This window comes from Brachycentrus maculatus, unplaced genomic scaffold (assembly GCF_059751285.1).
Source record: "Brachycentrus maculatus isolate JH-2025_06_01 unplaced genomic scaffold, ASM5975128v1 h1tg000711l, whole genome shotgun sequence".
In the NCBI taxonomy this organism is placed as follows: Eukaryota; Metazoa; Arthropoda; class Insecta; order Trichoptera; family Brachycentridae; genus Brachycentrus; species Brachycentrus maculatus.
The window spans coordinates 125,001-151,041 of record NW_028281442.1 but is presented as its reverse complement, the minus strand read 5'-3'; the positions used below and the strand labels follow the sequence as shown (position 1 = coordinate 151,041).

The following is a 26,041-nucleotide window of genomic DNA, read 5'->3' as shown; positions in this document are numbered from 1 at the left end:
TTTTTAAATATGTAATTTCACTACATTTTATTTAACTAAAAATGTGCCTTATCGGTGGACAAAATTTTGCGTTGAAAAAGAGGATCAAGCTGAATATTGTTTTCGGCCCATTCACCAAACCTACGACACGGTCATTCAGTCTATTCATGGTGAAATGGCAAAACGTACTGACTACAAATCAACTGTCAACTATCAAATTGACAGTCTGCAGAAACAACGTTGCCAGTTGAAAAACAAAATCTCTAAAAAAAACATCCTATATATGAATGTCGCTGTAATCTTTATTCCACATAACAGTGGTTCACCTGGTAGGTTTATCTTCAAATAATACATTTGTAATGTAACTGAATCTTTACATTTTGTAACATTATCATAAGACACGTGTAGATTTGAATATACGATTTGACTGGAAAAAATAGGGTGACTGAGACATTTGATATTTTCAAGAAAATAACATACTATATTTCAATAAAAAAACGTTTTATCAGAAGAGATAACTAGAGGAAAAAATGCAAGACTGAGATAAACACTATCGATAAAATCAAGATAGGTGTGTTGAGATGGTTTGGGCAAGCGAAGATGAAAACATCTGTAGTTTGCAAAACTAGTCGTGTAATAAAAATGAATGAATTCGATTCATTTCAATTCATTAATATATATATATATATATATATATATATATATATATATATATATATATATATATATATATATATATATATATATATATATATATATATAAATACATATATATATATATATATATAATATATATATATATATATATATATATATATATATACATATATATATATATATATATATATATATATATATATATATATATATATATATATATATATATATATATATATATATATATATATATATATATATATATATATATGTATATATATATATATAAATATATATATATATATATATATATATATATATATATATATATATATATATATATATATATATATATATATATATACAGTGGGTGGCCATATTATTAGGGACACTTCGAATTTCCTGTAATTTTCATTATTAAATGAATTTAATGAGCAAATAATTTGGTTTTTTGAATATTTTTTTATAGATTGGGGTGCTTTATTTAGAATTTAGAAACTATATTATCATGGATTTAATAATACCAATTTATTTTTATCATAATAAGTGATTATTCAACAATTTCGAAAAAATCTTAATTTTTAGTAATAACACCCTTTGCTGCAATTACAACCTCCAAACGTCAGGGCATACTTTTTAATGCAGATTTTTGCATTGTGCCAGAGATTAGGGTTATTATGCCATACTCTGATAAGAGTTTCTATCATTTGCCGCTTAGTGGTGATGAATTCTTTAGCAATCTCACGTTTCGTTAGTTCTCAAAGGTTTTCAATGGGGTTCATATCCAGCTAATTCCCCGGGTATGGCAAAACACAGAGGTTTTTTTCAGCCAGGAATGTGATAACACTCTTGGTTTTATGATACAATACCAAGTCATGCATTAACACATACTTTTCATCGCCAGGGAACCATTCTTGAGCCTCGGCTGGAGTCGACTTTTCAGTACTCGCTGGTACTATTCTTGCCTCATGGTCCCTTCCATGATAAAGAGGCATCCCATACCCTTAAATGAGATTAAGGACCACAACATTTTGCTAACAGGGTAATTTTAACCATCTCCACAAGGCAGTCTGGGTGGAATTTTTCTCCTGGGCCACGTCGGAAAAAATGAAATTTTTCCCACCAAAATTTTTAATGTTGACTCGTCCAAGAAGCAGACCTGTAATGTATTACCATAATTGCAAAAATACATATATTTTTTATCTTCTAAATTTATTATACGAATACAAGCCATAAATATTCGAATCTAGTCCGAAACAGTTACATTCCGGTGTTCTTTGGCCCATAGGAGTCGTTTTTTCTTCATGCCTCAGTCAGGCGTAGTTTTTTGGTTGGACGTCGACCCATTAGATTTACATCAACTAACCTTCTCTGAACTGTCCTTTTGGATACGTTGATTCCTTCATCGTTTATCAACAGAAATCAACAACAATTAGACAATCAACAGACTTTTTACGATTTTGGAAATAGATGTCCCTGATTTTATGGGCACCACGCGGAGTTGTGATGCTTTTTCTGCCTTTTTTTCCGACGCGGGCTGATTCTAGACGCAGGTTTTTATCAATTTTTCTTTAAATCCGATGGAGTCCTGACTTCGAAACATCTGTAAGTGCTGCTATTTCTTTGAATGAAGTAGTGAGGTTATAACTTCCCTATATTTTTTCAGAGATATGTTTGAAGACTTGCCCATACTTAAATTGAGAATATTATGGTTCAGTTCAAACTACATTGAATTTTATTTAAAAATTCAATGAAATTAACTTATTGAATTAGCAAAACTAATAAATTATTAAACAACACTTACGTTTTTATAGTCTTGAACTCAAAAAACTTACAGAAAAATGGTTTAAAAAAAATATTAACTGAGCTCACACCAATATCATTTTTCACTAATCAATATCCAAATGAAAAAAAATTACTTTTTTGATATTTCACAGTATTGATACATCTTCAAAACAATAATTATGATACCAGCAACAAAAATACATAAGAAAAAATAATTAAAACTTATTGATTTGACCAAAAAATTAATTTAAACTTGAAAATTACAAAAAAGTACAAGTGTCCCTAATAATTTGGCCACCCACTGTATATATATATATATATATATATATATATATATATATATATATATATATATATATTTATATATAAATATATATATATAAATATATATATATATATTTATATATATATATATATATATATATATATATATATATATATATGTATATATATATATATATATATATATATATATATATATATATATATATATATATATATATATATATATATTTATAAATATATATATATAAATATATATATATATATATATATATATATATATATATATATATATATATATATATATATGTAATAAAATACCTAGGTACCTACCTATACATTTTATTAAGTACTTACAAATAGTACCTACTTAAAACAGTTCTACCACCAGATGTCGCATGCGTCGCACTGAATAAAACAAGAGACATCAGATAGAAAAAATATAATATTCTGAACTGTCAGAATCAGATAGATAGATAGAAAAATATTTTAAAGAGAAATTAAGAATAAACTTTAATTACAAAGCAACACATTGTTTATTTTATTATTATACACCCACTTTACATATTATTTACACCCAATTTACGAAGGAAAATTTTACCACGTTATATATATATATATATATATATATATATATATATATATATATATATATATATATATATATATATATATATATATATATATATATATATATATATATATATATATATATATATATATATATATATATATATATATATATATATATATATATATATATATATATATATATATATATATATATATATATATATATATAAACGTTACAAACAAACATTTAAGGCGTATACATTAAAAACATAAATTAAAAAGTATAGTATATATTTATATATAAAAGTATATATATATATATATAAATATATATATATATATATATATATATATATATATATATATATATATATATATATATATATATATATATATATATATATATATATATATATATATATATGTTTATATATATATATATATATATATATATATATATATATATATATATATATATACATATATATATATATATATATATATATATATATATATATATATATATATATATATATATATATATATATATATTTATATATATAAACGTTACAAACAAACATTTAAGGCGTATACATTAAAAACATAAATTAAAAAGTAAGCAAGAAGACTTATAAAGTGGTATTAAGTTTTTTTTTTAAATAATCGAAATGTAATTTCACAAAGTTAATGCCGAATAAATAAATAATATTTTTTAGGGACCATGCAGCCAGTTTTTGATGCTAAAAATACCTTATAACACCAAACCACAAGTAATTTAAAACAAACAACACATCCAGCCTAAGTAAAATGTTCCTCTTCATTTGATTTCATCCCTCGAATAAAGCAAGTCTGGTTTTACGGTTGGCCGAATCCTAAAATATCGTTTCACCCCCGCCCAGTTAATTTATCGCGATCAGATATACAGTACATCAGCCCTTTCAAACTAAGTCTCCCGAAAATCTGCCCGAAACTCTTTTTCCAACCGCCCTTTACGAGACCTCTGCGAACTTTCGAGGCCTTTATCTGGTCTATACAACCTAGTGACCTATGAATAGGAACAAACGTTTTAAAATCAGTCTTCATTCTCTTCATCCCTCATTCATTCAGTTGAAGCTGTCATATTCTCTATCATTTTCAACGTTCTATTAACTGGAAAAATACACTAAGTATTTCTTGAATGTTTTTCGCAGATACTTTGTGGCACATTTTATAAACTTTAAAAAATTAAACTCCTTTGTTTTAACCACTTTTTTTTAATTTTTGGTACAACTTTTAACCTACCGGTTTAAAATATAATGAGTATTTTAATGTTTTTAATGTTTGAGAATTTAATAAACCTTGATGATGACAAGGTTCTTTTCGAAACCGGTAGGTTAAAAAGTTTACTAATAATAAAAAAGTAGTTATAACAAAGGTGTTTAATTTTATAAGGTTTACAAACTAAGAAGTTTGAAATGTCATAATCATGTGGTTTTATAAGTAGATTAAACTTGAAGTTTAATAGCGGGTATTTTACTTAGGCTAAAATTTAAAAAAAACAGGGATTATTTAAACAGGGATTTTAGAGTTAACTTTTTTGCCAGAATACCCACGATATTATAAGGATTTTTTTCTAACTAAGTGGTATTTATCAGCTCCACGTGTGTTTTATTATATCCTCGTGTATTAAAATGTTGAATTTCTTTGTAAAAATCGGTTTGGTGTTGCTGTGAGTCGTTTTAAACATTATTTGAAGCATTGTACATATTTGTAATTTCATATGTTGGGAGAATGGTTTTATGTTAGTGCTCTAATAAATGTGTTTTATAAGAGTGGTGTGCGGTAGACAAAATTTATTTCCTTTTTAATTTGAGTTTTACTTAATAAATTCCACTGTTTCTTAACATCTACTTGATTGATATCTGATTCTACTGTTTCGATGCATTCCACATCATTTTCAAACACAGTATATATATTTCTTATAACTCTATTTTGTATTACTTGTATTTCGGAAATTTTCTTCAATTGAATATCCATATTTTATTTATTCTTGAAACCTGTATATCGTCCTCATACAGGAGAAAATGACCAGTGCATTTTTTTTTTACAAAAACGTGATTTTTGACTATTTGACATCTTAATAGCTTAATGTTGACCTAGAACAAATCCCAAAGCGATTGTAAACTTGAAAGTATAATATATTGACTTGTTAAAAATGACTAATTGCATTGATGTTTATTTTCTTGCCAAGCAAAAGTGACTTAAATGGCCCTCCTGAACATTTTACGTTTTGGTAGTTGTCCACTTTCTCCTGTACGATTACGATATATGCAATGGTCTGAGATCCTTCCGCATATAAATACGGATATTTTTGGTTCCAGGTGACCAGCTGCGAAGATGTGAGGTGAGAGGCGATCATGAGCAGCATGACCACCGAGGGCGAGGAGTTCGGACTCCTGTCGACAGTGCTGGACCCGGACTACAATGTCACCGACCTGTATGGCTCCTCCACGGCCAAGCCGCCGCACGCGCGCTTCAGCATCCCGCAGATGGTGTTCATCGCCATCATCGCCACCATCCTCTCGGTCCTGACCGTCGTGGGCAACTGCATGGTCATGATCTCCTTCAAGATCGACAAGCAGCTGCAGACCATCAGCAACTATTTCCTCTTCTCTCTCGCCGTGGCGGACTTCGCCATCGGACTCATCTCGATGCCGCTGTTCACCGTGTCGATCATCATGGGCTACTGGCCCCTCGGCCCGCACGTCTGCGACACCTGGCTGGCTCTGGACTACCTCGCCTCCAACGCCTCCGTCTTGAACCTCCTCATCATCAGCTTCGACCGCTACTTCAGCGTGACCAGGCCGCTGACCTATCGAGCCAAGAGGACCACGGGCAAGGCGGCCGTGATGATCGGCAGCGCATGGGGAATAAGCCTGCTCCTCTGGCCGCCGTGGATCTACGCGTGGCCGTACATCGAGGGCCAGAGGACGGTGCCGCACGACGCTTGTTACATTCAGTTCATCGAGACTAATCACTACATCACGTTCGGAACGGCCATCGCGGCGTTCTACGTTCCTGTTACTGTGATGTGTATATTGTACTGGAGAATCTGGAGGGAGACCAAAAAACGGCAGAAGGACTTGCCGAACCTTCAAGGGGGGAAGAAGCACGACTCATCGAAGAGGTCCAATTCGAGGTAGGCATACCGTAGTCTTTCTCGTATTCAACAGTTGATAGTAGTCATTTCAATAACACTCTCCTTATCATTCAACTCTCCTTATCTTTCAACTTTGTGTAATACTTTTGACTGGCATTACATAAGGTGAATGATGAATGATAAGAAAAGTGTTATATCACCATATCACAAACCTTTTTTTTATTAAAAAAAAAATATTTGCGTTTTTATTATTTACACAAATATTTTAATTTAATTTATTTCTTGATTTGGCGTTTACATAATTTGTAGAGTTCCATTTTAATATGTGTACTAATTTTTAAATCAAACAGATTTTTTTGAGTCTTCTAAGTTGTATTTTACTAACAAAACTCGTAAAAAAATAATATTGTGACAATTGTTTCGCCCAGTCATGGCATTTTCAAACGAATGACAATGCCATAACTAGATGAAACAATTGTGTGCAAAGACAGATTGGTGTGGCGCAACATTCTCTCTGCCTACCCCTGCGGAAAAGCGGCATAATAGTTAGTTTGTTAGTTAGTGTACATACATAGACATTTAAAAATAAAGTAAAATACTAAATAAACCGGACTATTTCTTAAAATCTATTGATACACGTGTTTCGAAGCATTCCGCATCATTTTCAAACACTGTACAAATTAACGTGTTGTTTGTAAAAAAAATAATTCTGTAAAATAAAATTACCTGCATAAACGTAAATATATGTATGTGTGTATTCCATTTACATATATATGTACATAATATGAAAATATGATTCTGAGTTGTACCTACATTGTATTCCTTCCCTCTCAGGGAAAACCAACCGTATTTTGAAAAGGGTGCAAATAATTTTGAAAATATTTTCAAAAATTAATTATTATAATTTATATTTGAACATCAATAACTTTGTGATTTTCCATTTATAATTCACATATAACTTTGTTTTAAAATCACTATAAATATTTTATTTTAACTTAATTATAATGTCTACCAGTTTCGAAGCTAACCGCTTCTTTTTCAAGACTGATTAATACTATTAATAATCAGTAATGAAAAAGTATTGTTAATTATTATTAATCATTTAGAATAAATCGGTCTTGAAAAAGAAGCGGTTAGTTTCGAATCCGGTAGACATTATAATTAAGTTAAGCTATTGTAGTTTGAGGGATCACTTTACACACGTGTAACATTCACCAATTTTACCCATGATTGACAACCAGATTTCAAATGCCCAGATTTTAATATTCTTCTTCATCTATGTTGAGACATCTAAAAAATAATATGGAAAATTACTCGTAATTGGAGATAATCCAGATTTTTAAACATGTATTTGGATACACTCAAAATGTTGTTGAATCTGAATCTCTATCCTCTCACTGCAAAAGATCCCCATCTAATCTCATATATTCCGGGGCCCGAAGATCTCCCTTCTGCCCACACCTCGTCGACCTTCTATTTTGCCTTTTGTGTAGTACATAAATGTAGCGATTGTTTGTGGAAGTCCTCATCATTTCCATTATTAATTAATTTTTTATTATTATTAATTGTTTTTTTATTATTAATTGATTTTAAGTAATCGAGAATTCTAGAGAAGTCTGCGTAATCGGAGGGCATGTATGACTAGATGTATGGATGTGAAGGAGGCTAGGAGTGTATGTCAGGACAGAAGAGTGTGGCGTTCCATCCTCTCTGCCTACCCCTGCGGGGAAACGGCGTGATGGTAGTAGTAGTAGTAGTAGTAGAATTCTAGCTTCTATTATTGTTACGTTTTGGTGCGATTTAATGATTTCATATTGGTTTAACACAGGTTTGGTCACGTTTTGTCACAACTTTGATTCAGATTTCTATAGAATACAGTAAACAGAACAGATTTGCATTCCAAGGGTTTTTTGTGCAATATTGGAAATGTAACTGTTTCGTGAGGACCTCTACGTTTATATTCTGCTGTATGTTTGTAACCCCTGGATCCCGATCTCCGTTTCCCAGAGGATGTGAGGTTTCCGGCCCCTGTCGGATTTCCACTACCACCTCATCTGACAGCTGATTTAATGGAACTTTTTTGATATGCCTACCCCATAGCCTTATGGAATTTCCATAAAAAAACTTGTAATCTTTCATGTCTGTTTATTTATGTACTGTATAATGAATTCTTAAAATTATTCTATTGGATGTAAGTTTTCGTATATAATAATAGTAAAATATAAAATAATAGTGGAAAAAGTACAAAGCTGTTATTTTATTCAATAAAATGCAGTTTGATCCCTCAGACGAATGTGTGGCAAAACGATGTTTGATAGATGTTCGAATGATGAAATAAGGAAAGAATGCAAGGCTGAGATAAGCATTATCGAAAAAATTAAGAAAGGTGTGTTGAAATGGTTTGGACATGTGGAACGTATGAGAGAGGAAAGAACGGTTAAACAAATTTATGAAGCAAATGTAGTTGGAAAAAGAAGCAGAGGAATACCGAGGAAAACTTGGCACAATCAGGTTTGCCAAATACTTGAAAGCGGCCGGATCAGGAGTCGTAATAATCGTCGAGTATGTATGAGGAGATGCATGAATGTAGAAGAAGCGAAGAATGTTTACAAAGACAGAGTGGTGTGGCGTTAGATCCTCTCTGCCTACCCCACCGAAGCAGCGTGATGGTTAGTTAGTTTAAATGCAGTTCCATCAAGAAATATCAGTACAAAACTTAAATCCAATAAAATAAATCCATTTTACAATACATAAATAGACAGACATGATGGATACATTTTTAAAAATAGCGGTATTTACCAAGTTAAATTTAAATTAGAAACGAATGTTTGTGTGTTTATTTAACAGCTTGCATGTAGCGTAATGCATCTGATCATTTCTTCCGATAGATCCGTATGCAATACAAATATAATTCCCAGGAGTACATGAATTGAAGCCATCAGAATATCACTTTCCGATACCTCATCTCCGGCTGTCTAGCTACTAAAAGGCGGCTCAGAAATCGGAAGCCGTACACAGAATATCAGATTGAATGTTATCGCAGGAGAGCAGAGAGACTGTTTCTATTATGTTTCAATATACCCGATACCCGCGCGCCTTGATACGCTCCTGATAACGTTCTTCAATTTCCCGTTTTAGCGTTAAACACCTGAAGCGCCTAGAAGCTAGAATATTTAAAATGCTGTGTTCCTTTGAACCTTTGACTTTGTGCGCTCCTGGTATTAAAATAAATTTCAGCCTTTGCAAACTTTTCTCGATCGTACATTTGTTTTGAAAAATACGACTTTGAAAGGTTCACTTTCTTTACGTGAGAAATATTTTAGAAGAAGGAAATAATAATTTTTAACAGAAATTCCACGTATTTTCTTTGAAGGATTCGGCGATTTTTAAGCTAAGATTTGCCATATATATCCATTCAAATGATGTAATTGTAAAAACCTGTATTTATAATCTATCTCACATTATTATTAACACGCTCGTATGTGAGTTATTGGTAGCATCTTGGTTTGGGCAGGCGCCGTGGCGTAATTGGGTAAACGCTCAACTGCGTATACTGGCGTCGCGGGATCGATTCCCGCAAATTCCAAAATAAATTAAAGAAAGTTTTATTTTCAATTGGTCTGGGTGTATTTTTCACATTTACCTTCCCTATCATTACTATCCTACCTGCAGACAAGCCTCTAATAGAAGCTTTGCGGGTTATTCCTTTAAAACAAAAAAACAAATAAATATGGCTCAGTTGGGTATACTTTTTATTTAGTAGAAACCCTTATTCCAATAAAAAATGGAGTAACTCACATTTGTGAAAGGATTTGGACACTCCCAAAATACTGTGAATATATTTAGATTACATTTTATTATTAACGTTTTAGTTTTCTGTATATATTCATACACATATATTTATATTATTTATTGAACGGATAATGCCTTTAACATAATACATATATACAATATCTAATATAAAAATACACCAATAGAGACAACAAAAATTCTTAAACAAAAAATAATAATAAAATAACAAATAGTAATAATAATAAAAACATACTTACACATACGTACATACACATATATATTAAATTACATATGTGAAGAAAAAAATATATAAATAAATATATATAAATACGATGGATGATGAGCACTTTTATGACACCAGATTTTAATTCCTTCTTAATTCATACCAAGTCTTTCTATGCCACTCATTTCATGTTTCGTTTTCAAATATCAATCAGAAATGCAATTGCAAATCAAATACTACAAAATTTATCCACATTGTGTGCAAATAAGCTAAAATTTATTTTAAATTTTACAGAAATACGTAGACAAAATATCTCGCTTTATTTGAAAATGCGAGACCAGCACAAATTGAAAACGTATCACAACAGCCTAACGCTTTCCAGTTACAAAAATACTATGCTGATTCCCCAACTGGTTAGCATATAGCAAACACAGCGACTGTGGCAATTCAACGTAACTGGCAAACACAGACTGCAAAAGTTGTATGCAAACTGTGTATTTGGTGGAAGTTACACAGTAATGTACCGGTGGCGTCTGGGCTCTCGGCCCACACATAAATTGGAATGCATTCTCGAATTGAACACCACAACAGTTTCATTTCAAAGTTTTCCGGGTACTTTTTACGAGGCTTTACGAAAATACACTAAACCACATTTTTTATACTCTCATTTTAAAACGATTTAGAACAGAACTTTCAACCTGTAAAATATAAAAGGGTCATTTTACCATTTTTGATCTATGAAAATAAGAGGAAAAATAGTGTCAATGGGTTTTTTTTTTTTTTTTTTTTTTTTTTTTTTTAATTTTATTATTAGATTAAAACCAATATTTTTAGCTTTTCCACTTTTTTATTTGACCAGCGACCGGGTTTCGTCGTTACCGACATCATCAGACTGGTCATCACCAGTCTGATGATGTCGGTAACGACGAAACCCGGTCGCTGGTCAAATAAAAAAGTGGAAAAGCTAAAAATATTGGTTTTAATCTAATAATAAATTAAAAATGCAATTCCATCACGAAGTGTCAGTGGATAATATAAATCTATCAATGGGTTTTATTTATATTTAAGATTTATATATAAATAAGATTTGTTTCTCAATATTTTGAGTGTGTCCAAATACTTGCTCACAAATCTGAATTATCTCCAATTATAGGAATTATTTTTCACACTATTTTTTAACATATCATCAAAGATGAAGAAGAATATGGAAGTCTGGGCATTTACGGGGCTGTAAATGCCCAGACATCCGAATTCTTCTTCATCTTTGATGAGATGTTAAAAACTATTATGAAAAATAACTCCTATAATTAGAGATAATCCAGATTAATGAACAAATATTTGGACACACTCAAAATGTTGTAAATAAATTAACTGGTAAAATTGAAAGCTACAATAATAAATATGAAAATGATATTTTCTGGCGTATCTCATGTATGTGGTTGTAATCCCGGATTCGGACCTCACATACTAGAATTTCTGCTCAATAAAAAACTTGTTTTCATCTCACCAATAGATGTCTCTAGTGAAGTTCTAGTGATTCAAGAACAAGGTTATTTAATTTTGATTGGTTCACATATATAAAACTTCCAAGAATTTGAGTAGTGTGGTTGTCAATAATGGGTGGAATTGGTGAATGTTACACGTGAGTAAAGTGATCACTTAAGCCAGCCTATGACGGTCGTCAGCCCCATAAATGCCCAGACTTCCATATTCTTCTTCATCTTTGATGAGTTATTAAAAAATAATAAGACTTGTTTCACTTAATCTGTTCGATACTATACGAGTACGCTTGCGTTTGAGTTTCAGAATGCAGTCAAATTATTTTCAATGTAAAACGATATTCATATACATAAAATATCATGGATTCATTGACTCTTGACCTGTTTCAGTGATGAGGCGACGCAAGTGCACCCTGGAGGTGGAACAGCAGACCAAGACGAGTGGAGAAGAGTGAGGCTGGAGTCGGGAACTGATGACTACTGCTCGCAGCAAGATCATCAGAAGAAGCCGGTGAGTCAATAGCCAGTATTACAAGAATCTAGTCCAATTTCAACGAAAGTCAACTGAAAACCTTTGAGATCTAAGAATAATAATATATATAAATCAATCATTCCACTCTCATAAACTAAAATTATTACTTTATAAAATAAAACAACTTTGTTTTAACTACCTTTTATTGGTACACTTCATCCAACCGGTTTCGACAAGAACCTTGTCATCATGCGTAGCGAATACGTCAACTCCAAATGACAACTTGTGACCTACAAAGCCTTGATTTAAGCTAATGTGACAACGTTACCTTTAGATTATCATGAAACGTTTATTGGTTAATTTTTCTTGAATGCATATTTTTTCAAGATGCCAACAAAAGATGGACCTACGTAGATTCACCCGTTGACAAACCTTTGTTTACGTGAGTATTCCACCCTTCGCAAAAACATACCCAGGGACAATATTATCATATAATATGATATAGAGCCGTTCTCGCATATTCTGTATTGTTTGAGAGACGAGTATGTTATCTTCAAAGGGACATATTTGCTGCGAAAAATGTGAAAAATCTACAACAGGCCACCTTGTTGTGCCTTTAGGAATTTCATAAAAGTCGTGTGGAGCAAAAATTTGGCATGTGCCTCTTGAGCCACGCCCCAACCCTTAGTACATTCCATTGTACGTTGTACTATTACCAGCGTAAACGTAAGACTGACTTGTCATATTTAGCTATGTGCCCCTTTATCACTCGTTAATAGCTGATAAAACCATGTTTTTTTTTGTCTACATATATTTTAGTTTTAAATGTTGCAAAGATGGAGTTGTGTCACGTTCTATTCTCTCTGCCGACCCCTGTAAGGAACCGGCGTGATCGTTAGTTAGTTAGGATGGTTTCAAAATAACTATTTTTTTAAAGGTGTCTTAACTTGATGTGAATCATCTATCGTTCCTCTTCATATGAAAGAAGATGAAAGTCTGAGCATCCCAGAGCTTACGACCTGGCACTTGGCTGGCTTAAGCGATCATTTTATACACTTGTGTAACGTTCACCATTCTGCTCATTATTGAACACCCATATTGCATTAATTCTTGAAACCTGTATATATGCAATGATCTTGGAACCTTCCACATGTTAGTACGGTTATCGATACGTTTGGAAGTATGGTTGATTGTACCGCTACCAGTTGACAATTTGGTGAAGTATTTATTTAGAACATATTATTACATATATCATATTATTATATATATCAGTAGTTATTTAAACATTGAATTTTTTGTTGTTGTTTAATTTTTTTGGCCGACGATGGTTGTTTCGTGTCTGTCTGTTGTGCTAGTCGGGGTTGTGGAGGCGTATGTGTGCCAACGTCGGTTTGGAATGGTATCTAGCTGACTAATTAAACTAACTGGCTACAAATCCCTTTCACTGTCTATACTGTGGGCACTTTTAAAAACTTGGTGATGATTTGACAAACTTGCATTTATCAACAAAAAAAAAATAAACACGTGTATGATACCACATAATGAGTTTTATTTCATTACACACGACTAGTTTCGAAAACTAATTGACGTTTTCATCTTCGAGTGAAAAGTAAAACTTCAATTTTTCTTTAAGTGGTCGTGCAATACAGGTGTTTAATTAAGAAAAAATCAAATTTAATGCCGAATCAATAAATAATAAAACTTGTATTTATTTAGATTGGCAGTGACAGGGACATTGGAAGGTATTGAACGTAAATTCACAGTAAAATCGGGATATAATTTTGTTTCATATTATCTTATAATTTATGCAACTTAGTTCATATAGAGAGGTCTGTCAGGAAGCCTAGATGCTTTTGTATCAGATCGGGGAATACGGTTGGGAGAGTTTTCAATTACCGAGGATGTAGGGTTCAATATTCGATTGTGTTACAATATAATTCAATATCTTAGTATAAAGTGCGAACACTATAATTGTTATGAAGGTACTTTTGTAGTACTACAATAATATGTAGGTAGGTACTATTTGCGAACGCTACATATTTATCGAAGCATTTTCATCGGTTGTGTTTGCCTAATGCGCCGATAGATGGCACACTTGTAGCGGCGCCATTTTCCAAGATGGCGGATGATTTCTGGCACAACTGTCACTCATAATTATTATTAATACCATGTATCACGTCGCTCTGTGTCGTGATGTCGTAAACGGGGAATGCAAATAACATCAAAATTATTTACGACCCTTTGGCGTATATTGCAAGCGCGTTTGATATGCCATCTCAAAATCTGATTGTTATTAAGTGTTAGGAATTTATCGATGTGAGAATACCTAATTATGTATATGGTATATCCCGAGAATTCGCTCACTCCTTTCAACAACGGCAAATATCAAAAATCGTCAATTTTCAGTTGTGCATGTTTTGGGAATGCCCAAAAAATGTACTATATCCCAGCAAAAGCGGCATATTTTAAACATAATATTTACCCGCTATAGGGCAGAAAGTGTTGTTTTTGCATTTTGAAGAAAATGTATTGTTTAATTATTTTTTTTAAATATACTAAATATTTTTCAAACGGAGAAAAAAATTCAGGTTTTACCTAAAAAGATCTGTTGCACAGTAAAAATTTCAATAAGTGGCTTGATATTTATTTAAAATACATTTTATTATATTTTTTAACTTTTAACCCGATCACCTGAAAAATCAAGTTTTTGTTTATTTATGACGTTGTTGAAAGGACGTTGTGAGCGAATTGTACCGTGGGAACTCGCTATTCGCCCATCTCATGTAAAGACTTTATCCGTTATTTTTATGTTGGCCTGGTACCAATTCGAACACATGATTATTTATTTATTCATTTAATTTCATTATACACATAATAATAAATAAATTACTAACTAATTACGCATCATGCCGCTTCTCTGCATGGGTAGGCAGAGAGGATAGAATGTCACAATATTCTGTCTTTGCAAACTTTGGAGAGAGCGATATTTTCCCCCAATACTAGAAAGAAATACTGAAATCGGTACGGTTTTGAGAAAAATGTTTGTGGTTTTATGAAGATGTGTTTTTTTTAATCTAATAAAAAGGACTTTTTACAAAAAAAAAATTCAGTAATTTTAGTATATTTATAAGAAAACAATTTCAGCACTAAAGTGTTAAAATATTCATATTATTTTTTGACATCTCATCAAAGATAAAGAAGAATATGGAAGTCTGGGCATTTACGGGGCGGACGACCATCGTAGGCTGGTTTAAGTGATCACTTTACACACGTGTAACATTCACCAATTCTACCCATTATTGACAAACACACTACTCAAATTCTTGGAAGTTCTATATATAAACCAATTTAGAAAACTTGTTCTTGAATCATTAGAACTTCACTAGAGACATCTATTGGTGAGATGTAAAGACGCTTTTTACTAAGCAGAAACTCTTATATCTTTGATGAGATGTCAAAAAATAATATGAAAATAACTCCTGTAATTGGAGATATTCCAGATTTTGTGAACAAGTATTCAGATACACTCTAAATATTGTAGGTTCACTATTACCATCCTTCTAGAATGTATTTCTTCGGTTAAGATTCAGTTTATGCACTTAATTTTAACATAAATGTATTTATGTATGTCTCCCTTCGCTATCCAAGTTCTCTCAAACAAATTACTGCATAAAGAAAACCGTTTAACTACTCAGTCAGTCGGGTTATTATAACTTTGGCGAACTGCATACTTGTACAAGACATTTAAAACTTAAGGGCGCAAGATTCTACATAGGGGAAATTTCAAAACAAGTTTAATTTTAAACGGAAAGAAAACATGGCTTGGAGAAAAATTTAATGGTTGACAGAACTTCGTTATTCTAAAAAAACTAACTAACTATCACGCCGCTTCACCGCAGGGGTTGACAGAGAGAATCGAACGCCACACCACTCTGTCTTTGCACACAATATTTGCCTCTTCCGTATTTGAAATACTTGATCATGCCAAGATTTCATCCCTCTTCGTCTGCATATATTACCAACCACATTTGCCTCATAAATTTATTTAACCATCTTTCTACAGATTTTTTTTTTCAATTTATTTCATGTAGTATAAAAATACGAAATGTGATGTGATCAGTGTATTACACTTTTACAAAATAGGACATTTTGCTCACTCCTTTCAACAACATCATATATCAAAAAACTTGATTTTTCAGGAGATCGTTTTTAATGTTTAAGAATATAATGAAATGTATTAAAGTAAATATCAAAACACTTATTGAACTTTTTACTGTGTAACAGATCTTTTTATGTAAAACCTGGAGGTTTTTGCTCCATTTGAAAAATATTAAGTTTATTTAAAAAAATAATTAAACCATACATTTTCTTCAAATGCAAAAACAACACTTTCTGCCTTGTAGCGGGTAAATATTAAGTTAAAAATATGCCGCTTTTGCTAGGATATACTCGTAGTAGATCCTCTGGGCATTCCAAAAATATGCACAACTGAAAATTATCGATTTTTGATGTATGACGTTGTTGAAAGGAGTGAGCGATTTGTGTCTCAGTAAATGCACCATTCGTCAAACTACACATGTTTATTGTTGTCATAAGTCACCCTTAATAAAATATAAAATTCTCTTTGATATTATTAGCCTCTCACAACTCACGAAACATGGCGCCTATGCAGGCCATATTCCATTCACGGGCATTATGTAAAGGGAGCCTCCATATTCCGGCTCTTGGTCAAACCGCACTCATTCATTTCCGGTTGCGCCGAAATTAAAATGGTCGCCGCTTCCGGTCTGCTCAATAGCGCGCGGGAAAGCGGAAACAACGTAAATTGCAGGTTTTTTTCTTCAATTTATGGGGTTTGATATTTTTAAAATGCAAACTTTTTTTTAAATATAGTCGAATGACGCTAGAGATATAAGTTATGACGAATTTAATATCACTTGTAAAGAAATTGTTACTTAATCTGTTTTTAAGGATTCAATAATTTTAATCATAGATTTTTTTATTTTTTTAAATATTTTTAATCATAGAAGCATTTCAAATAAATAAAACCTAACACATAGTTTTAGTGAAAAGAACTTTGATAAGTATGCATTAAAGTTATACAACGTGCTTATTATCGACTAGTGAATGTTGGTCTTCGGGTCGACCAAAATCGCTTGTATTAAACATTTTGTGTAGTTTTAAGTGTATAAATAGTGCTATGGTAGTGAAGGGTAGTATTTTATTTATTGTTTTGGCATTAACTTTGTGGTAAGACATGTTACAATGATTAAAGAAATCACTTGTTTTTTACCACTTGAGTTTTATTATAGACTACATGTTTCAGAAGTTAAACTTCCATCATTCAGGTCTGTATAATAACTAAAAAATAAAATATAAAATTGTTCTATAAATAAGGAGAGGGAAAGTAAGAGGAAGGGGTTAGTCAAGGGGCGGAGTTTGAAAACAAAGGAAAAATGGAAAGCAATGGTAAAGAATTTTGAAACAATATATTATTTAATAAATTATTATTAGAATTTAGGTTTTTTGGATTTCTAAATTTTCAAGATAATTCATAATTTGGCCTTTATATGGAACAAGGTGTAATAATTTTAATTTATGACAGTGAAATGAGTGATTAGTATCTATTTATTCCGAAAAATAATTACTAACAAGACCGCTATGATGTTCTTTAATTCTAATCTTTAAATTTCTCGCAGTCTGGCCAATATATTTTTTATCACAATCTCCACACAAAATTTCATAAACACCACTTTTTTGTAATAAATCAATTTTAGATTTTGAGTTATCGAGGATTTTATGTAAATTATTATTTGTATAATATGCAGGTTGGATATGGGAGAAAATTATCTTGAAAATTTAGAAATCCAAAAAACCTAAATTCTAATAATAATTTATTAAATAATATATTGTTTCAAAATTCTTCACCATTACTTTCCATTTTTCCTTTGTTTTCAAACTCCACCCCTTGACTAACCCCTTCCCCTTACTTTCCCTCTCCTTATTTATAGAACAATTTTATATTTTATTTTTTAGTTATTATACAGACCTGAATGATGGAAGTTTAACTTCTGAAACATGTAGTCTATAATAAAACTCAAGTGGTAAAAAACAAGTGACTTCTTTAATCATTGTAAGGGTAGTATTGTTTACATGATGTGGTAGTGATTGTCCTGACGAAGAGACGAGTACGTCTCGAACCCGGTAGACATAAAAATCTCGGTGAGTGGTTATATACTAATATTACTAACATTTTTGTATATAAATATAAAAGTAAAAATGACGAACCACAATGTAAATGCTTTAAATATGAATAATATTGGGAATAATATAACTTGAATTGTCTCAGTGAAAGCGATACTGGAATGAACATGTAAACAGAATATCAGAAAACAGACTTCCACGTATCGCCCTTCAAGGAAACCCTGAAGGACTCAGACCCCCAGGCAGACCTCCAAAAAGGTCGAAAGATAGCTGGGAGTCAACATCCCAAGAGCGACAAGCGGAGGCACAAACAGATTCTTAGTATCTATAAAAAGAAGAAGAAGAATTGTCTCAGTCTCTCCGAATTGTAACGCAAAAGCGAATTTTCGGATTAAGCTCTACTAAGGATTAAATAGCGGGGGAATAAGGGTTAAATCCCACCCGTATTTATGTGATAATCTCCCGTGTAAACAGTTTCATTTAGTTGAGTTATGCATTGTTGTCCATTTTGATGAAATGGCGGCCATTTTGTTCCCGCGTCGACCTTAAAATGGAGGGAAACGATAAAACAAGTTTCAAGAGAATTGAAGCCATGTATGTATATAGAAAAGGTTTAGAATAAATATGTTATGATACAGCAACGACGTGGTTAGAAAGAAAGGACTACATTACATTACACGTAATCTAAATTTGTATTTACAATAAACTCAGAAGAAAATATGACATAAATATATTGTTGTTAAATTCAAAATGAATTTACTACATTTTAGGTGGGTACAAATCCTTGTTCACATTATGTGGGTTTCTCCGGATAAGAGTTTTATTATTTATTTAATTAAATGTCTTGGTTAGATAAAAAGCTTACTACTTTTCTCAAACGCAGATGCTGCCAAAAACCAATATAAAAAACGTATCAATTATATAATAATCATATATATATATATATATATATATATATATATATATATATATATATATATATATATATATATATATATATATATATATATATATATATATATATATATAAATATATATATATATAAATATATATGTTTGAGTAGTGTACTTGTCAATCATGGGTATTAAATGTTACACGTGTGTAAAGTGATGACTTAAGCCTAGATTTCTTTATCTTCTTCATCTATGTTGACATGTCAAATATAAAAAAATAAATTTCATTAGATATAATTTTGAAACACAGTCGAAGCAACTAAAACAGATGGCAGTGTGATTGAAAATATAAATTTATCCATTTTCGGGGAAAATGTCCTAAATTAATGAAAATTCCGACAAAAAAAACAGTTGAAATAACAAAAAATGGGTTTTGAATGAGTTCACGAAGGACTGAGAACTCGGAGAATTTACTTGGTCTTATAGAGAGTATGCTTCGAGTTACGAACAATTCAGATTAACGGAGCGATTTTATTCATAACCCATGGTTACACTACGGTACGCCGTAGAACGGGGGTAACTTGAGCCCAGTACAAAAAAATATTTACACCTGTATTTGGTCTACAAGAATGAATGTATCGACATGATTCATTGTTTCCTTGACAGGTCGTCGTGTTGGGGAAACAAGGTTCTATCTAACAAATTTAGGTATTTTCACATTTAACTCTTACTCTATTCAGATTTAAATTTCGGTTCGATGTGTATAAAAATTACAACAAAAAACCAAATCAATCGTCAGAAATTCAAAGGGAAACAAAGTTCTATCTGTTATTATGAAATATCATTCAGAGAAATAAGGTTCTATCTCGACTATTTTCATAATATATAGTATTCAAGATGGCGGATTAGCTGAGTTTTGTGAACCGTCAAACTCGAGTTTTGTGTAATATAACTGGTGAATTTATTAATATTCCCGAAAAAATGATACAGAAAGGTAGTGTAAACATAATTTTTTCATGTTTTGAAATAAAAATCAGTAATTAACACTGTTGAATTTATCATTATTTACCAGAGGCAAACTGGTTGCTGCTAAAAAAGTACTCAACAAGAAAAAATGCTTGGAAAAATGCAAATTTAAGTGCGGGGCACTGGATTCGAGAAGGTGTAAGAAACATCATTCATAAAAAGCATTATGAACTGTCGCAAAATGAAAAATATCATTTTGTTTCCGTAGCCTGTATTTACATAGAATTTACACAGAATATTTATATAGAATATTAGAGAAAACGTTATCTAAATTTTCAACCTCTCATATCTCAAAACTAAAAGGAATCCACATAGAACCTTGTTTCCGCAACGCGACGAGGTGACACTTATTGTCACGATACGTTCATTATTGTAGACCAAATACACATTTTTTTTTGTACTGGGCTCAAGTAACACACCAAAGTTCAAGTAGCCCCGTTCTACGGTACTAAAAAAGGTGAATATTGTATGCAATAATTGTATTGGAGAATTAATGAATAAATACGAGGTAAGGATAAATTTACGGGTCACTTTGGTGTTCATCGCAATTCAGAGTATGAATTTGCATAAATTTGAATACCGATTTGTACCTTTATTAGTATGCATGGCTATTTTCAACGAATTCAATTAAGTGGCAAAATGGAGTAAACACCAATATTAAAAACACATTTTATTCATTTCCTTCTTCACTCGAGAAGGGTTGTGCAGACTTTGAAGATTCATGTCGCTCAAGAACGTCATAAATCAAAAATCGTCAATTTTCAGTTGTGCATGTTTTCGGAATGCCCAGAAAATGTACTATAGCCCAGCAAAAGAGGCATATTTTTAACTTAATATTTACCCGCTACAAGGCAGAAAGTGTTGTTTTTGCATTTTGAAGAAAGGGTATTGTTTAATTATTTTTTTAAATATACTAAATGTTTTTCAAATGGAGAAAAACCTTCAGGTTTTACCTAGATAAGATCTTTTATTATTCATAATAAAAAAAACATACTATTTCTGTGAGCCTAAGTGGCTCATAAGTGGAGTGGGTTCGAACCGAGAAACTCTAACTTAAGAGCCCGCGACAGTAACCACGGGACCACAAGCCGACTCTTTAACTACTACTACTACTACTACCATTACGCCGTTTCCCCGCAGGGGTAGGCAGAGAGAATGGAACGCCACACTCTTCTGTCCTGACATACACTCCTCGCCTCCTTCACATCCATACATCTAGTCATACATGCCCTCCGATTACGCAGACTTTTGACACCGCCAGATTTTAGGTTGCTTCCCTCTACGAGGGCAGCACAGCTAGTATGCGAGTGAATAAGGGCATTACATCATGGTTTGCAATATCCAAAGGCGTAAAGCAGGGATGTGTAATGTCACCATGGTTGTTTAATCTGTATATGGACCATTGTATGAAAGAGATTGAAAGTATGGGAATCGGAGCGAAAATGATGAATATAACTGTTAGTTGCTTGCTGTATGCGGTGACGCCGTACTGCTAGCGAGCAGCGCGGAGGATTTGCAACTAACAGTGTCAAGAATGTATGATGTATGTATGGAAAATGATCTGGCAATGAATGAAAGTAAGTCAAAGGTCATGGTGTTTAAAAGAGAGAAAGATATGACAGAATGTAAGATTACCAACTTTTTAATAATAATCATAATAATAATAATATTCCAGCTTGACTATTTTTTATATAATGAAATTAAAATTACAATTAATATACAAAAATGAATTATTTTCCATATGAACTTGATGTATGCTCAAATATTATGACGAGCATTACAAGGAAAACACGTTGCTGAACTTTATTAATGAGGACACGTAATAATTATTTCACAAAGCTTTTCCACATTTCACAAAAGGGGTTCCCATTCTCTGTAGCCTGCAGCTACGTCGCTCTCTATTTTCCTCCTTCCTCCTTCCTCCTTCCCGTTCCACCCCTAACTCAGTTTACATGATATGTGTGTGTAACCCCTCAACGGACCAACCCGTATCATCACCAACACTAAATCCTGTCACTTCGAAAGGTTTAAATCATTTATAGAGATTTCATGCGAGTGAAAAAATGCTGAGAAGCTTTTTCAGGAACGGCTTGAACCGTCGAACATGACATAAAAGGCTACGCCTTCAAACTGTTTTAGTTTTCTTTTTGACATCTCAACATAGATGATGAAGAATATGTCATGTCTGGATATTTATAGGGCTTTCGATCACCATTCTACCCATGATTGGCAACTTACAATACTTGAAGCTACAGACGCTTCCATCCGCGGGATTGAATATAAATTAAAGCATTAATAAAAAATAATTATCTGTACTGATAGAGGTAGGTGGGATTAAAAAATGAGGGGGTGCGTATATAAGGTGGTAGAGTGTCAAGAATAATGGGAACATGGAAAGCAAGGGTGAGGAATTATTAAATAACGTATTATTTATTAAATTTATAAAATAAAACAACTTTGTTTTGACCACTTTTTTATTGGTACACTTTATACAACCGGCTTCGACAAGAACCTTTATCATCATTAGTATTTATGTAATAAATTCCTAAACATTGAAATACTCATAGTTAATTACCCTTCCCTTATCAAAAACTTCGACGCACTCCGTACACCATATGAAAATATGATTTAAAAATATGCGTAGCGAATACGTCAACTCCAAATGACTACTGCAAATGGAATGAAATATTTTTAAAATTATATTTTCATATGGTGTACGGAGTGCGTGGAAGTTTTTGTTAAGGGAAGGGTAATTAACTATGAGTATTTAAATGTTTTAGAATTTAGTTCATAAACCCTGATGATGACAAGGTTCTTGTCGAAACCGGATGAATAAAGTGTACCAATAAAAAAGGGGTTAAAACAAAGTTTATAAAATATGCCACAAAGTAACAGCGAAAAACATTAAAGAAAAAATATTGTTTATTAGATCATTATTAATTTTTTTTTGGATTTCTAGATTTTCAAAGTTATTCATTATTTAACCTTTATATGATACTGAGTGTAGTGATTTAAGTTTATGTGAGTTTAATAAGTAACTTGATTCCAAAATATGATTTCGGAATTCTGAAAAATAATTACCAACAAGATCTATGATGTTCTTTAATTCTTAAATAAATTCGTCTTTTCTCAAAAATAATAAATGAAATTATAATTCAATCATTTCTTACCCTTAAGTGAATTTTCAAAACAATAAATAAATTATAATTTATATTTGAAGCACTAACTTTGTGATTTTCCATTTTATAATTAAAATGTAACTTAGTTTTTTTTAGTATTGCTTCTTGATAAAGAAACGGTTAGCTTCGAAACCGGTAGACGTTATAATTAAGTTATAATAAAATATTTATAGTGATTTTAAAACAAAGTTACATTTTAATTAAAATATTTTTTTTAGTTTTATAGCCTTAACCTACTTGTGAATGGATTTGCTCTTTATGTTTAAAGTTATTATGATTCCATGTTCATGAGTGAGAATTCTAGTAAAATAAGTAATATTTTTCAGATTTTAAAAGATTTTTTCCTAGAGTACAATGAGATTTCTTTTGCCTTTATTTTTTATCAAAAGCACTGAACTTTCTAATTTTTTGTCATGCCATGCAAAAGCTCTCGCATGTTATTTTTGTTTGCGTTCTCTGAGCCGTACAATTACTTAGCTCCACTATTGTATTACCATATAAGTTCGTCCCTTCTTCCCCACATCGCGGCGTGTGAAGGTAGACGGGTCTGAGAAGGGTTGGTGCAAGTCAAAGTGTTGCGAAAACTTGAGATAACCAAGCCGGGACCTAACCCAGTTTCGGAGAGGGAAAAATGCTCCCGTGCTTCGATTAACTTTTTACCCATCGATGTCCCGAGGGAATGTTTGGTCGGGAATACGGTCAATGAATTAGTTGGTCAATAATTCAAACATTTACTCGACTCACGGTTTCCTACATTCCTCTTAATTACCAAATGTCACTGATTTATAGTCGCACAATCCGGTTTGGAATTGCAGTGAATATTTTTTAATTGAACCTATTTTTCGTAATTTATTATTTACAATTTATTCAGACACTGTATTATTATTATTTTTTTTTATTAAAACCCTTATCCGCACCCAATGGTGCATAGGGCACTGCGTCATATAAACGCAGCGATATCTTGATCGTTTACACATGAAGGAAAGGTGATCAGCCTTCCGCTTCAGGTACCAGTCCAGGGTAATATTGAATAAATATTACAGTGAAAAAATCACTTATATTTATTTTGCCCCCCTTGGGAATCGAACCCGGGACCTCCAGAACGGTAGCCGAGGGTGCTGACCATTACACTACGGAGGCGGACAAAAAGGCGGTATTATTAACCCTACGGATAATGTGTCGATATTATAAGTATTTCAACTTAATTTTAAACATGTTCACTCCTTTAACAACGTCATATATCAAAAAACTTGATTTTTCAGGAGATCGTTTTTAAAGTTTAAAAATATAATGAAATGTATTAAAAATAAATATCAACCCACTTATTGAACTTTTTACTGTGCAACAGATCTTTTTAGGTAGAACCTGAATGTTTTTTCTCCATTTGAAAAAATATTTAGTATATTTAAAAACACAATTAAACAATTACTTTTCTTCAAAATGCCAAAACAACACTTTCCGCCCTGTTGCGGGTAAATATTAAGTTAAAAATATGCCGCTTTTGCTGGGATATAGTACATTTTTTGGGCATTCCGAAAACACGCACAACTGAAAATTGACAATTTTTGAAATATGACGTTGTTGAAAGGAGTGAGCGATATATATATATATATATATATATATATATATATATATATATATATATATATATACAGTATCTACTCAATGAATTAGGGCCACCCATTATTTTTTTGAATACTCTGAAATCTTTTGGATTATTATATTTATTTTACATAAATACTTTAAGTTTTCTATTGACATCTAATATCATGTATATTACCTTCAATAATATGTAAAATATACCTGGATTATTTAAGCCTTTACAAAATTTCAAACCCTTTTTCTGAGAAAGGTCCCTAATTAGCACAGGTAGACAGATAGTTGAAAGTTCTTAAAATAGTCCTTTCTCATTTATTAGTGAAGTTTCTTGAGTTCTGGTTGTTGTTTTGTTCAGAGAGGTTATATAGTTATCGTGTCTTGTGAAAAAAACTTAATTTTTAATTTTAGTTCATAAAGTATAATTTTTTTTTGTAAACACAAGTGTTTTTTTTGAAAAGGACAAAATGGGAAAAAGTAAAGACATTTCTGAGGAAAAAAAGTCTAGTGTTATAGTGCTACTGAAATTAGGAATACTATCTAATAGAGAAATTTCAAGAAAAGAAAACGTTTCTCGTCAAACAGTGGACAGAATTTCAAAATCAATAAAAAATCAGTCACCCGCCACCAGCAATCGGCGAAAGAACTGTCGTAGGATTAGAAAAACAACACCGAGGACTGATCGAAAAATCGTTCAAAGTGCCTTAGAAAACCGTAGTGCATCAGCAAAAACATTAAAAA

The 26,041-nt window shown here is 31.8% G+C and overlaps 1 protein-coding gene across 1 annotated transcript in view; it reads left to right on the top strand.

Annotated features, from left to right (window-relative positions):
• The window catches only part of mAChR-A (muscarinic Acetylcholine Receptor, A-type), a 102,365-nt gene that overhangs the window by 36,989 nt on the left and 39,335 nt on the right, over positions 1-26,041 (top strand). The window contains exons 2-3 of the mRNA XM_088274718.1: positions 5,637-6,454; positions 12,320-12,440. Coding sequence (XP_088130844.1) covers positions 5,673-6,454; positions 12,320-12,440 — 903 coding nt within the window. The 5' untranslated portion in view covers positions 5,637-5,672. The remainder of the gene's footprint in view (positions 1-5,636; positions 6,455-12,319; positions 12,441-26,041) is intronic.